This window comes from Notolepis coatsorum (genome assembly GCF_963971535.1).
Source record: "Notolepis coatsorum genome assembly, chromosome: 16".
NCBI lineage: Eukaryota > Metazoa > Chordata > Actinopteri > Aulopiformes > Paralepididae > Notolepis > Notolepis coatsorum.
This window is the reverse complement of record NC_140180.1, coordinates 3,061,374-3,076,997: the sequence shown is the minus strand read 5'-3', so window position 1 is coordinate 3,076,997 and position 15,624 is coordinate 3,061,374. Positions and strand designations below refer to the sequence as shown.

The window sequence follows — 15,624 nt, the reverse complement described above, 5'->3', positions numbered from 1 at the left end:
GACAACATCAGGAATGCCATGTCTGGCAAATATTGATTTCAGTCCGACAATGACACTGCCACTGGTAGTGTCTCTCAGTTTTGTGATTTCCGGGAACTTTGAGAAATAGTCCACACACAGCAGGAACTCAGATCCCTTATAATGAAAGAGATCACTCCCTACTTTTGACCACGGTCTGTCTGGTACTGGGTGTGGGAGCAACGGTTCTCTCTGATTGTTGTTCCTGTTCTCATTACATATGGCACACTGAGATACCATCTCCTCAATTTGTGAAGACATGCATGGCCAATATAAAATGTCTCTGGCTCTTTCCTAAGTGTGACTCGTGGATTTTGTTAATAATTTCTTGTCTCAACTGCTGCAGAACAATGAGCTTCGCTCTCTTGAACCATCTGACCATCTGCGTGTGAGATTTCTTCTTTAAATGTCCAATAGGGTTGAATTTCATTTTGTACAGCACTTCTGTCTTTTGGCCATCCCTTGAGTGTGGTTTCTTTTAGTAGCTGCATTTCGGGGTCTTCTGCCGTTGCTGTTCTGAATGTGTGCAGTTTCTCCTCTGATATCGGCAGCTGCAGTGTGATCACAGTTGGGTAGGAGTGGGTAGCAGCTGGGGGGAGAAACAATGGGGACTACAAAACCACGACACAGAACTACAGCTAGACAAGACACATCACACTAGGAGCGCCTGATCAGAGCACATACATATAGACTAGGGATGATCGATATTGGCTTTTTTACCGATACTGATATACCGATATTGTCCAACTCTTAATTTCCGATACTGATATCAACCGATACCGATATATGCAGGGTTTCCCCCCCCCAAAAAACAGAATAATTTCAGGTAATTAACATTACATATCTCTTGTCGTGGAATTAACACAACATTATGCATACTTTTGACAATAAATAAAATCAGAATTAGTTCTTACTTGCTTGCCTGGGTAAATAAAGGTTAAATAAATGCAAAAAAAAATTTAATACATTTTTTTTTTAAATTTAAAACCAATACCGATCATTTCCAATATCACATTTCGGCCGATAATATCGGACATCTTTAATATAGACCCACACATAACACCTACCCTGGAAAGGATGGAAAGGTTCGCCCCACTAAAGTAATTATTCAAGGTCCAGAATACATACGCCCTGTTTCCAGACTAATCCCACTGCCTGAAATCACAGAAGAAACCAAATAAACGTATTTGCTGCACAAAATCCGGGGGCGGGTGTGACAAACTACAAGGCTCACTTCCCCTCCTCTCCACAAGGAGACACCACCACAAGGTGTTCAGTGGCACCTGTGGTAGCACTGACCTCACTTCCTCCCTCACGTCCTCCCATTACACCCAGGACTCTCTCTCTCTCATTCTCCCTTTGTCTCCAACACATGCACACAGCAGGCCTGTGAGTTTGCTGTGTGTTGCCCGATGTCTGCCATGCGTCTGTTGAACTTTGTTTAATGTAAGTTCCAGTGTTTTCCTTACTATGTTTAAGAACATTTGTATTTATATGTATGTTTTGATTTGTTTAATATTATGAAGTTCCGGACCTAAATCTGTGGCTAATTATTATTCAAATAGTATACTTTAAATACCTAAATGATATACTATGATTTAAAGGCCATATTTAATGTTTGATGGCATGATATTGGAATTTGTTTCTTTGTCTTTATTCAGAACCATGGCAATCATCATGAAAACATATCATCATTATCCACCTAAATAAAATGGATATTTGATTGCAACCCTTCTTCTCCTGGTGTTTTTTTTGTCCACTTTTTCTCCTTATTTTCAATTTTTCTCCCATCCCAATTTCGTGTTTCCAATTCTCCCCTCCCCTGTCTTGAACGTTGCTCGACTATGCCCCCCACTGGTCGGTTGTAGGGGGGATAGAAGCCTTGCATCACATGTCCCCTCCGGTACACGAGGAGGCAGCCTGTCACATCTTTTCACCAGACAGCGCGGCCTCTCATTGGCGAGGTGTAACGTGTGGGAGGCTCACGCTGCCCCCGATACTTCCTGTCTCTGCTGTGCAGGCGTCCCCCAACCGACCTGTAGGAGTCGCTGTCCACAACGTCCAAATCCCCACCCATCGACATCCACCCTCTAACTCTGCCAATGAGTTAGTATGACGGCCGGCACAAGCCGGAGGCAATGCTGACACCCGGATTCGAGACCGGAGTCTCTTACATTGGTGACGAGCGCAATGTCCGCTGCGCCACCCAGCCGCCCTTTTCTCCTGGTGGTTTGTGGCTCCAGTCTGAACTTTAAAACCTAAAGTTTTAAAGTAACCTATACGTTACAATAAATATAGGCAATACAAAGAATATGAATGTATACTATGAGTAAGAGTAAAGGTAAACGGTATACACAAGGTGCAGTATACACAAGGTGCAGTACACGCAAGGTGCAGTATACACTAGGTACAGTATACACAAGGTGCAGTATACACAAGGTGCAGTATACACAAGGTGCAGTATACACAAGGTGCAGTATACACAAGGTGCAGTATACACTAGGTACAGTATACACAAGGTGCAGTATACACAAGGTGCAGTATACACAAGGTGCAGTATACACAAGGTGCAGTATACACTAGGTGCAGTATACACAAGGTGCAGTATACACAAGGTGCAGTATACACTAGGTACAGTATACACAAGGTGCAGTATACACAAGGTGCAGTATACACAAGGTGCAGTATACACTAGGTGCAGTATACACAAGGTGCAGTATACACAAGGTGCAGTATACACTAGGTGCAGTATACACAAGGTGCAGTATACGCAAGGTGCAGTACACACAAGGTGCAGTATACACAAGGTGCAGTATACACAAGATACAGTATACACAAGGTGCAGTATACACAAGGTGCAGTATACACAAGGTGCAGTATACACAAGGTGCAGTACACACAAGGTACAGTATACACAAGGTGCAGTACACACAAGGTACAGTATACACAAGGTGCAGTACACACAAGGTACAGTATACACAAGGTGCAGTACACACAAGGTACAGTATACACAAGGTGCAGTATACACAAGGTGCAGTACACACAAGGTACAGTATACACAAGGTGCAGTACACACAAGGTACAGTATACACAAGGTGCAGTACACACAAGGTACAGTATACACAAGGTGCAGTACACACAAGGTACAGTATACACAAGGTGCAGTACACACAAGGTACAGTATACACAAGGTACCCTAACTGGCACGATATACGTTATAGTCCATGCAGGTAAGTGATGTGTACAGATATAGATACAGTATCTACAGATATGTAATATAAGCAGGTATACGTATACAGACAGATGTGGATAGATAGATATATACGGTATAAATATATATATGGTATATACAGCATTATTGTACATGCTATACAGGGTTATACGGGTTATATGCAGGTGTATATAGAATAGAAGGATTATATGCAGGTATATTCAGACAGATATGTGTATATATATATGCTGTAAATATAAATGTATATATATATGGTATATACAGCACTATTGTACATGCTATCATACAGGGTTATATGGGTAGACTACAGTTTGAGGTAGGTAGTTATGATTACCGTGTAAGGCAGTTGTAGACGGTGAAAGCAGTAGGTTGGTATACATTGAGTATAGGTCCTTATTTTTAATTTTTTTTATTACTAGTAGACCAGCTGCCAGGTCTACTCCCAAATAATAGGTGTGTATTTTGACAGTTACTAGTAGACCAGAGTACATTGCCATGACTACTCCCAAATAATAGGTGTGTATTTTGACAGTTACTAGTAGACCAGAGTACAATGCTGGGACTACTCCCAAATAATAGGTGTGTATTTTGACAGTTACTAGTAGACCAGAGTACATTGCCATGACTACTCCCAAATAATAGGTGTGTATTTTGACAGTTACTAGTAGACCAGAGTACAATGCTGGGACTACTCCCAAATAATAGGTGTGTATTTTGACAGTTACTAGTAGACCAGAGTACAATGCTGGGACTACTCCCAAATAATAGGTGTGTATTTTGACAGTTACTAGTAGACCAGAGTACAATGCTGGGACTACTCCCAAATAATAGGTGTGTATTTTGACAGTTACTAGTAGACCAGAGTACACTGCTGGGACTACTCCCAAATAATAGGTGTGTATTTTGACAGTTACTAGTAGACCAGAGTACACTGCTGGGACTACTCCCAAATAATAGGTGTGTATTTTGACAGTTACTAGTAGACCAGAGTACAATGCTGGGACTACTCCCAAATAATATGTGTGTATTTTGACAGTTACTAGTAGACCAGAGTACAATGCTGGGACTACTCCCAAATAATAGGTGTGTATTTTGACAGTTACTAGTAGACCAGAGTACAATGCTGGGACTACTCCCAAATAATAGGTGTGTATTTTGACAGTTACTAGTAGACCAGAGTACATTGCCATGACTACTCCCAAATAATAGGTGTGTATTTTGACAGTTACTAGTAGACCAGAGTACAATGCTGGGACTACTCCCAAATAATAGGTGTGTATTTTGACAGTTACTAGTAGACCAGAGTACAATGCTGGGACTACTCCCAAATAATAGGTGTGTATTTTGACAGTTACTAGTAGACCAGAGTACAATGCTGGGACTACTCCCAAATAATAGGTGTGTATTTTGACAGTTACTAGTAGACCAGAGTACACTGCTGGGACTACTCCCAAATAATAGGTGTGTATTTTGACAGTTACTAGTAGACCAGAGTACACTGCTGGGACTACTCCCAAATAATAGGTGTGTATTTTGACAGTTACTAGTAGACCAGAGTACAATGCTGGGACTACTCCCAAATAATATGTGTGTATTTTGACAGTTACTAGTAGACCAGAGTACAATGCTGGGACTACTCCCAAATAATAGGTGTGTATTTTGACAGTTACTAGTAGACCAGAGTACAATGCTGGGACTACTCCCAAATAATAGGTGTGTATTTTGACAGTTACTAGTAGACCAGAGTACATTGCCATGACTACTCCCAAATAATAGGTGTGTATTTTGACAGTTACTAGTAGACCAGAGTACAATGCTGGGACTACTCCCAAATAATAGGTGTGTATTTTGACAGTTACCAGTAGACCAGAGTACAATGCTGGGACTACTCCCAAATAATAGGTGTGTATTTTGACAGTTACTAGTAGACCAGAGTACAATGCTGGGACTACTCCCAAATAATAGGTGTGTATTTTGACAGTTACTAGTAGACCAGAGTACACTGCTGGGACTACTCCCAAATAATAGGTGTATATTTTGACAGTTACTAGTAGACCAGAGTACAATGCTGGGACTACTCCCAAATAATAGGTGTGTATTTTGACAGTTACTAGTAGACCAGAGTACAATGCTGGGACTACTCCCAAATAATATGTGTGTATTTTGACAGTTACTAGTAGACCAGAGTACAATGCTGGGACTACTCCCAAATAATAGGTGTGTATTTTGACAGTTACTAGTAGACCAGAGTACAATGCTGGGACTACTCCCAAATAATAGGTGTGTATTTTGACAGTTACTAGTAGACCAGAGTACACTGCTGGGACTACTCCCAAATAATAGGTGTGTATTTTGACAGTTACTAGTAGACCAGAGTACACTGCTGGGACTACTCCCAAATAATAGGTGTGTATTTTGACAGTTACTAGTAGACCAGAGTACAATGCTGGGACTACTCCCAAATAATATGTGTGTATTTTGACAGTTACTAGTAGACCAGAGTACAATGCTGGGACTACTCCCAAATAATAGGTGTGTATTTTGACAGTTACTAGTAGACCAGAGTACAATGCTGGGACTACTCCCAAATAATAGGTGTGTATTTTGACAGTTACTAGTAGACCAGAGTACATTGCCATGACTACTCCCAAATAATAGGTGTGTATTTTGACAGTTACTAGTAGACCAGAGTACAATGCTGGGACTACTCCCAAATAATAGGTGTGTATTTTGACAGTTACTAGTAGACCAGAGTACAATGCTGGGACTACTCCCAAATAATAGGTGTGTATTTTGACAGTTACTAGTAGACCAGAGTACAATGCTGGGACTACTCCCAAATAATAGGTGTGTATTTTGACAGTTACTAGTAGACCAGAGTACACTGCTGGGACTACTCCCAAATAATAGGTGTATATTTTGACAGTTACTAGTAGACCAGAGTACAATGCTGGGACTACTCCCAAATAATAGGTGTGTATTTTGACAGTTACTAGTAGACCAGAGTACAATGCTGGGACTACTCCCAAATAATATGTGTGTATTTTGACAGTTACTAGTAGACCAGAGTACAATGCTGGGACTACTCCCAAATAATAGGTGTGTATTTTGACAGTTACTAGTAGACCAGAGTACAATGCTGGGACTACTCCCAAATAATAGGTGTGTATTTTGACAGTTACTAGTAGACCAGAGTACATTGCCATGACTACTCCCAAATAATAGGTGTGTATTTTGACAGTTACTAGTAGACCAGAGTACAATGCTGGGACTACTCCCAAATAATAGGTGTGTATTTTGACAGTTACTAGTAGACCAGAGTACAATGCTGGGACTACTCCCAAATAATAGGTGTGTATTTTGACAGTTACTAGTAGACACTAGACAGGGGTGTAAAAAGTACCCAGAAATTATACTTAAGTGAAAGTATGGGTACCGTCCCAAAAAAAGTAAAAGTCAGAATATCTGGCTAAAAACACACTTGAGTAAAAGTAAAAAAGTTTCTACTTTTAAATGTACTAAAAAGTAAAAGTACTACAAACTTTTTTTTATTCCGGGTCAATGAAATGTTCCGTTTCATCCTCTTCATCATTCATACTGTCCTTTGTGGCCGTCTTCTGTAGCTTGTCACTCTGACCGTCTATTCTTCTGATAGCAGGTGTTTAATCAAAGATCCCCGCATCCTAGTGTTGCACAGGGACCAATCAGCAGGGGTGTGGGCGGGTTCATTTTCCATTGATGGGGATTTGATTGGCTGTTTTTAAATAAAGCGCGGCCGCAGGATTAATAACGTTAACGTTAGTTTGGCCAGAGAAACAAATATACTAATAAAAATTGATGGCCCTGCGAGATTTGTACTTTTTACTTTGTAGGTCTGTATTTTAAATGTAAGGAGTAAAAAGTATGTTTTTTTTCACTGAAATGTATTTGAGTAAAAGTACAAGTATACAAACCTAATAATACTTGAGTAAAGTACAAATCCCCCAAAACAGTACTTAAGTATTGTAACGAAGTACAATTACTCAAGTACTTTACACCCCTGCTAGTAGATCACAGTACACTGCTGGGACTACTCCCAAATATAGGTATGTATTTTAAGATATTCCTTTATTGATCCCGTTGGGGGAAATTCAGGCATCCGAGCAGCATGGGGAAGGGGGGGGGGGGGGGTACAGGTAGTAAAAACAAGCAGTGTAAACAATATAACAAGTCAATATAATTAACTAACTGAAATATACAGTATATTCACATAAGGTGCCGTATGCATAAGGTAGTGTTATTGTCCTTTTTAGGTTCCTAGTAGTTGGTAGTTGGATGTCTGGCAGCAGTCCCTGCCCACTGTTGTGGAGCCTGATGGCCGCTGGTATGAAGGACTGGCCGAGGCGGTTAGTTGAGTGTCGGGGGGGTATGAGTCTGTGACCAAACGTGCTTCTCATCTTGACTAGCTCATTCGTCGTAGTTACTTTTATTTTTTACAGTTACTAGCCGATCACAGCTCCTGGTCACAGGTATGTTACAGACAGTGATAATAAAACACCCAATCTTCTGCAGATTACTCTCCCTCTTCCTTCCAGAATGATCTCTCGTTCTGGGGTGATGGTCTGGCGGTCATCCCCCCCCCCCCCCCCCCCCCCCCCCCCCCCCCCCGCCTCTCTCCGCTCTCCTTCCTATACCGGGATTAGGCTACCGGGGGAGATGGGATTAGCTCCTCGGATTAAAGTGGCCGTCGCTGCCTGGTAATCCAGCCATCTGTCAGAGAGCAGCAGCCGGCCGGCCAGCCAGCGAGACCGCACCACTCCCCCCAACAGAGGACCAGAGGCACACACACGCACCTCGCCTGTTCCCCCGACGGAGACACTCTCTGTGCCGCTCTGCCCCCGCGAAGTGGCCGCCGGGCTCGAGACCGCACTCGTCATCTACCTCCAGAAGAAGAGGTACCAGCGGTACCAGTCGACGACATGGAGGAGACGTACCTGGTGAACCACCCCGGGGTGCGGAAGAAGATTCTGTCTGGAGGCACGGGTCCGATACCTCACTTCCCCCCCGGGACCAAGGTGAGCCGCGCTGTGTTTATAACCCGGTAGAGCCGGTGGTCTGTCTGTTCTGTGGCAGAGAGAGATGATCGATTGAAAACTTTAAAGGTGACATGCATTATATAAATGTCTTTTTTTTTTTTTGTCTCTAGCGTTGTATTATAGTAATATGAGTTAGTATCAATGTGTTTTTGTGTGTCTAAATACCATATTGGGGCGGATTGCTCTCATTCAGCTCAGACCATTTCCTGCTTGATTTAATTAGGTCGTTCTGATTTGACTCGCATAGTGACGTAACGAGGCGAGGATGGAGCGGATAGTGATCCGATTGGCTCTGTGGTTGCCAATGCCCGCCCACAACCTAGGCAGCCCACACAGCGATAGCAGAGCGAGAGGAAATCTGCCGCAGACAGTGAAACCCGACACCTAGACTGCACTCTGCGAGGGAGAGAGAGAGAGAGATAGAGAGGGAGGGAGAGAGAGAGATGGAGAGAGAGAGAGGGAGGGAGGGAGAGAGAGGAGAGAGCCTGCGTCTGCGTGTGCTTGTTTACACATGCGTTTCATTCTCAGTCCCGCTGAGTCCGGGGCTCTCTCTCTCTCCCCTCTATCTCCCTCTCTCTCTCTCTCTCTCTCTCTCTCTCTCTCTCTCTCTCTCTCTCTCTCTCTCTTTCCCTCTCCCCCCTCTCTCTCTCTATCCCACCCCCTCTCTCTCTCTCTCTCTCTCTCTCTCTCTCTTTCCCTCTCCCCCCTCTCTCTCTCTATCCCACCCCCCCCCCCCTCTCTCTCTCTCTCTCTCTCTCTCTCTCTCTCTCTCTCTCTCTCTCTCTCTCTCTCCTCTGCCACTCGCAGACTGTGTGGATGACTGCCACTGAAAGTGCTTATGGGCGGAGCCAGGCCAATATCAGGCTGAAATCTTGAGGCTGGAAAATTATGCTTTTGAGTACTCCATTAGAAATATAAAACAATGATTTTTTAATAAACCTTACAGATGTCTTCCATAGACTCACAGGAATTGTGTAAAGTTGCCCAAATAGTGCTAGGAATAGCAATGCAGGTTAACAGATTGCACAATGGGGTACAATACAGTACAGCTCAATACACACAATTGTTACGGGGATGCAGACCAGAGAAAGACTTTAGTCTTGTTTACATCAGAGTCCCCCATTTTCATAATTCATAATGACATTAATGACATACGCAACATACAGATATATACAGTATCATGACATTTCGGACATACAGGTATACAGTACTGTTAACAGAGATCCTAACAGAAACTATATACATTCGAGGGGGAAGGAAACTGTACATTAGGATGTGGTGGGAGGGGGACAGGGTTTGGACATTTACGGGGGCCATACAGATATACTACAGATATATATCATGACATTTATGACAATACATGACATACAGGTATACAGTACTGTTACATTTGTGACATACAAGATATGCAAATATACAGTACTGTTATTAACCAGAGATCCTAACAGAAAATATATACATACGAGGGGGAGGAAACTGTACATTAGGAGGGGGCGGGTGGGTGGGAGTTTTTTTTTGCAGCCTCCCGTAGGTGCTCTTTGAGAGCGGTTTTGAAGGTGGGTAGGGATTCACATTTTTTTTACGGCTGTGGGTAGGGCACATTGGTGTAATTGGTGGTAATTGGCTTTGTTATTATTATACCTAATGTTTCATAATGGATATTTTTAGAGTGTTGCACTGCACCTCAAAATAGATTATGTTGAGTTATTCATAATTCATAATATTAATAATAATTAATTACATTTATATAGTGCTTTTCTAGACACTCAATGCGCTCCCCACAATGTAGGGTGGAAATTACTTCCTTCACCACCACTGTGTAGCACCCAACCTTGGGCTACGCAGGCTCAATGGCTGCCATACACACTGGCACCCGGCACACATCACACGACACACAATGGCTGAACGGCTCAGGAGACAGGGATTGATGTCAGCCAATTAAGGGGGAGGAGGGATGATCAGGTGGCCTTGAGGCCTTGATGTCAGAGACCTGATTGGGAATTTGGCCAGGAACGTCGGGGAACCCCCTACTCTTTGTGATAGGCGTCCTGGGTTCTTTAACGACCGAGATTCAGTTAACCTTTCACTACCACACTACAGAAGGTTAACCCTGTCACTACCACACTACAGAAGGTTAACCTTTTCACTACCACACTACAGAAGGTTAACCTTTTCACTACCACACTACAGAAGGTTAACCCTTTCACTACCACACTACAGAAGGTTAACCCTTTCACTACCACACTACAGATGGTTAACCTTTCACTACCACACTACAGAAGGTTAACCCTTTCACTACCACACTACAGAAGGTTAACCCTGTCACTACCACACTACAGAAGAGGAGAGGGAATCGAACCGGGAACCTCCGGATTACCAGATGCCTGCTTACCTCCCGACCCACTGTCGCCCTAGTGTGAATTCTGTTTTAGGACTTTAGTGCTAAATATTCCTGGGAGATGATAGCACAATAAACTCTGGAAAACACACACCTCGTAAAAACACACACACACAAACACACACCCTGCACTGCACCTTATCATGCACATACACTATACGCATGACACTTTCTGTAAATAATTGACTATTCTATTTGATCTTACCTCATTTTATATTTGATTCAACTTTATCTTTCTCATAATCTCAGGAGGGTCGTATAGAACCAAGCATTTCACTGTAATGTAATGTACTTTACATGTGACAAATAAAACAAAACTTGCACTTGATATTGTATCGATACACGGACGCAAAATATCGGTCTTTAAATTTGTTTTATAATTCTTGCCAATCCCATTTTGCTGCAATACAAATGTTTGAAGTGAGATGAACTTATCAGATAAAGCAGATGTTGTATATATAATATTTTATTGCAGATGCTGACATCATTTGCTGTTGAAAAAGATTCAGTAGCATCAAAATCTTGTTTTTCAATCTTGTATTTAACAGAAGGCGTGTTCAGATAAAATGGCCCAAAATGTTAGAGTTGCTGTTGTTGTGAACAGGATGATTAAAGCACTTTGATGTCTGGCGCCCTGGTTATCACCAGCAGCATCAAGACGTTTCAGATGATCGAGCTGCTTCCTTTGAAATATTGCATAATATACATGGGTTACCCTGATTGGCCCATCAGTCTGTCAGTTGTCAGTAGTTGTAAAGGATATCAGCCCACAGACAAGACCCCTACGCTCTGCATCTTCTGCATCTCTGCATCTTCTGGCCGCCTCAGACCCACTCCTCCTATCCGAGCTCCGGGAGGGTCATCAAGGAGAAGTCGCCTATTCTCGGCCGTTGCCCCACAATGGTGGAACGAACTGCCCACCACAGTTAGGACAGCAGCCGAAACCCGTCCAATCTTTCGCCGTCGACTAAGGACGCACTTCTTCAATCAATATCTGAAATGAGATTTTTCTTTTTTTATTCTAACTAACCTTACTGTCATGCACTTGTCCTAATAAACTAACCTACACTGTAGCACTCAACACTTTGATGAACATTGTTACTCAGCTGATAGAGTTGTATCCTTCTTGCTGTCTTGTTGTACAAAACTTGCAAGTCGCTTTGGATAAAAGCGTCAGCTAAATGACTAAATGTAAATGTAAATGTAATGGAATTAGTTTAGCTACAATTTAGTTCATTTTATTGGTTCATACACAGCAACTGTGACAATGTATTTATCACCTGCCAGCGCAGGTTAGCCGATGTTAATCTCCATAGCAACGAATCACACTGGGCTCATGGGTGTGTTTACATTAAGAGAGCTTCCTGTATTATGATGCCAACTTGACATCTCCTGTCAATGAACAGAAGGCCACGCCCCCTCAACATACTGAGAGCTGGCTGTGCTCAGAGAGGGTGCATTAAGCCACGCCCCCTCAGCCTACTGAGCGCTGGCTCTGTTCAGAGAGGGTGCATTAAGCCACGCCCCCTCAGCCTACTGAGAGCTGGCTGTGCTCAGAGAGGGTGCATTAAGCCACGCCCCCTCAGCCTACTGAGAGCTGGCTGTGCTCAGAGAGGGTGCATTAAGCCACGCCCCCTCAGCCTACTGAGAGATGGCTGTGCTCAGAGAGGGTGCATTAAGCCACGCCCCCTCAGCCTACTGAGAGCTGGCTGTGCTCAGAGAGGGTGCATTAAGCCACGCCCCCCTCAGCCTACTGAGAGCTGGCTGTGCTCAGAGAGGGTGCATTAAGCCACGCCCCCTCAGCCTACTGAGAGCTGGCTGTGCTCAGAGAGGGTGCATTAAGCCACGCCCCCTCAGCCTACTGAGAGCTGGCTGTGCTCAGAGAGGGTGCATTAAGCCACGCCCCCTCAGCCTACTGAGAGCTGGCTGTGCTCAGAGAGGGTGCATTAAGCCACGCCCCCTCAGCCTACTGAGCGATGGCTCTGTTCAGAGAGGGTGCATTAAGCCACGCCCCCTCAGCCTACTGAGCGATGGCTCTGTTCAGAGAGGGTGCATTAAGCCACGCCCCCTCAGCCTACTGAGCGATGGCTCTGTTCAGAGAGGGTGCATTAAGCCACGCCCCCTCAGCCTACTGAGAGCTGGCTGTGCTCAGAGAGGGTGCATTAAGCCACGCCCCCTCAGCCTACTGAGAGCTGGCTGTGCTCAGAGAGGGTGCATTAAGCCACGCCCCCTCAGCCTACTGAGAGCTGGCTGTGCTCAGAGAGGGTGCATTAAGCCACGCCCCCTCAGCCTACTGAGAGCTGGCTGTGCTCAGAGAGGGTGCATTAAGCCACGCCCCCTCAGCCTACTGAGAGCTGGCTGTGCTCAGAGAGGGTGCATTAAGCCACGCCCCCTCAGCCTACTGAGAGCTGGCTGTGCTCAGAGAGGGTGCATTAAGCCACGCCCCCTCAGCCTACTGAGAGCTGGCTGTGCTCAGAGAGGGTGCATTAAGCCACGCCCCCTCAGCCTACTGAGAGCTGGCTGTGCTCAGAGAGGGTGCATTAAGCCACGCCCCCTCAGCCTACTGAGCGATGGCTGTGCTCAGAGAGGGTGCATTAAGCCACGCCCCCTCAGCCTACTGAGCGATGGCTGTGCTCAGAGAGGGTGCATTAAAGGTGCTCCCATGGTGGAGCGGACTGTATTGGGAGCGGACTCCGCGGAGTTCCGCGCGGACACTTTGAGCTTTCATAGTCGAGCGGACCTCCGCGGACCAATTTCCTACATGTCTCGCGCCAGTTAACACAATTTTTACCACACTGTTCAACCTCTGTCATGTCGTCGTCATCCGATGTCAAAATAAAGAGTCTATGTGTTATCTCCGTTTCCAATATTTAGAAATAAAACTGGCAGTTTTACACACTTCATTTAGAAAAGCCATTCAAATAGCTCAAGTTTCTTCAGATGGTGAAAAAAGACCAGGTCCAAATGTATATATGAATTGGAATGGGTGACGATTAGCGATAGTAAAACTAAATTTAGCGTCATCTACCTGCCAACGTTTTTACCAAGGACCAATCCGACCCATTTAATCATGATCCTGCCCTACTCTCACTTGGCACGGAGCGAGTGTTCAGAGTAAATGCAGATCGGCGTCACATTAAATGCAGGTCGATGTCGACCAAAACGCAGAGCAGCGGTTTATGTGACACCACCGCTCCGTGTACGGTCCGCTCGACTATGGGAGCACCTTAAGCCACGCCCCCTCAGCCTACCACCGTACTGAGAGTTGGCTGTTCTCAAAGAGGGTATATAGTCATAGGCGGCGGGTGAGCTGGACATTAGGGTAGGCCAGCGGTTCCCAAACCTTTTTGGCCGTGCACCCCCTGTCACCTCCCGACCTAGCTCGCGCACCCCCCAATGGGTTTCTGTTAGAAAAAATTGTTGCTGGTCTCCGTGCACAGATTTAATTTTTTATTTTATCTCTTCCCACGGCGACTATGGATAGGGAATTTCTTTATTTAATTAAAATGTTCACGACAATACTCTGCCAGCATGTTTAATATCCATAATACTAAAGGTTTGACTAAGATTTGTATGAAATTTTATTGTAAAAAAAAAAAAAAAAAAAAAAAAATTTACCACCATTAGCCTTTTCATGTCACGCACCACCTAGAGGGCGCTCGCGCACCACAAGGGGTGCGCGCACCACAGTTTGGGAACCACTGGGGTAGGCTATAGACGGGATAGGACTCTCGCGGAGCGCGCAAAATATTTCCTTTTTCTTTTTTGCTTGCACGCAAACGGTGCTGTCCAGGTTCTGATTTCATACAATACACACACTAGGCTACTACAGCGAGCCCCTCTCATTTCATATAGTGCAAATTAATTGTTCAAATGAATGCATCCAATATGATTAACCATTGTCTTACCTTAATGCAACAAAATAAAAATGCGACCTTTCGCGCATCAATGATCTTTTCTGCTTTAAGTTTGTCTGTGCGATCACTTTCAATGTGAAGCGGACTCAGAGTTGACCGTCTCTCCTGGCGCATATTGTTGTTCTTCTTAGCCAGTTTCGGATGCGCCTCATTGGGAAAAGACCGTTCACAAGTTGCGGTGCCGACGTTGCGGTGCCGACGACAATGAAGGAAACGTTATTCCGTAATTTGGATCTCATCATGCTTTGAAAACAATGTACATAGTAGCTCTAAAAAGTTTCCACGGTTTGATTAACTCTGACTCAGTCTCGTCATGCCCTCGTAGAGCAACCCCTCGGCCTCAGGTCCGGTGTTGTGCCCAGGCGGCATGTAACTTGGAATGGAGTTCAGGTCTTGGCAGCTCTCACGGAGAGAGGGCTGATTTGCTAAATGTACTTGTCCTTAATGGAACAGCCAAGTCACCCGGTACAACAGTTCTGGTGAACCTGGAGGTGAAAAAAATCGGAAAAGTGGGGGTGGGGCTAGAGTAGACCACGGAGGATTTTGAAGACCAGACTGGCATCGGTTAGTTTGATGACGCGGCGTGATTGGTTACTGCCTGCAGTCTGGAATGTTAAACGGCCACGACCACACCTACTGCCATTGACACCTTGGTTGGCCGACCCTTGCGTATTGTCACCACCGGGCTGCAGCAGCCCACACACACACAATATCGTAGCCCTAGGCTGCCTATAATAATGCACAGACTGGGGGCTGCCGGTTTGGGTCGGCATAGCTTAGCCTGGCCTTATATACCCGCCGCCTATGTATATAGTTATATATATATATATATTAGTGCTGTCAGGCGATTAATTTTTTTATCTAATTAACGCGATAAACTGACAGCCCTAATATATATATATATATTTATATAGTGACCTCTTCTCAATATTGTGGAGGACATGTCCCCGCCTCCCCCCTAAACCTACGCCTCCCTGCCGTCTC

The 15,624-nt window shown here is 44.5% G+C and overlaps 1 protein-coding gene across 1 annotated transcript in view; it reads left to right on the top strand.

Moving 5' to 3' along the window:
• Positions 1 to 8,208: 8,208 nt before the first annotated feature.
• The window catches only part of slc9a6a (solute carrier family 9 member A6a), a gene marked incomplete at both ends in the record, with an annotated part of 52,589 nt that continues 45,173 nt past the window's right edge, over positions 8,209 to 15,624 (top strand). The window contains 2 exon segments of the mRNA XM_084331368.1: positions 8,209 to 8,304; positions 14,966 to 14,984. Coding sequence (XP_084187494.1) covers positions 8,209 to 8,304; positions 14,966 to 14,984 — 115 coding nt within the window.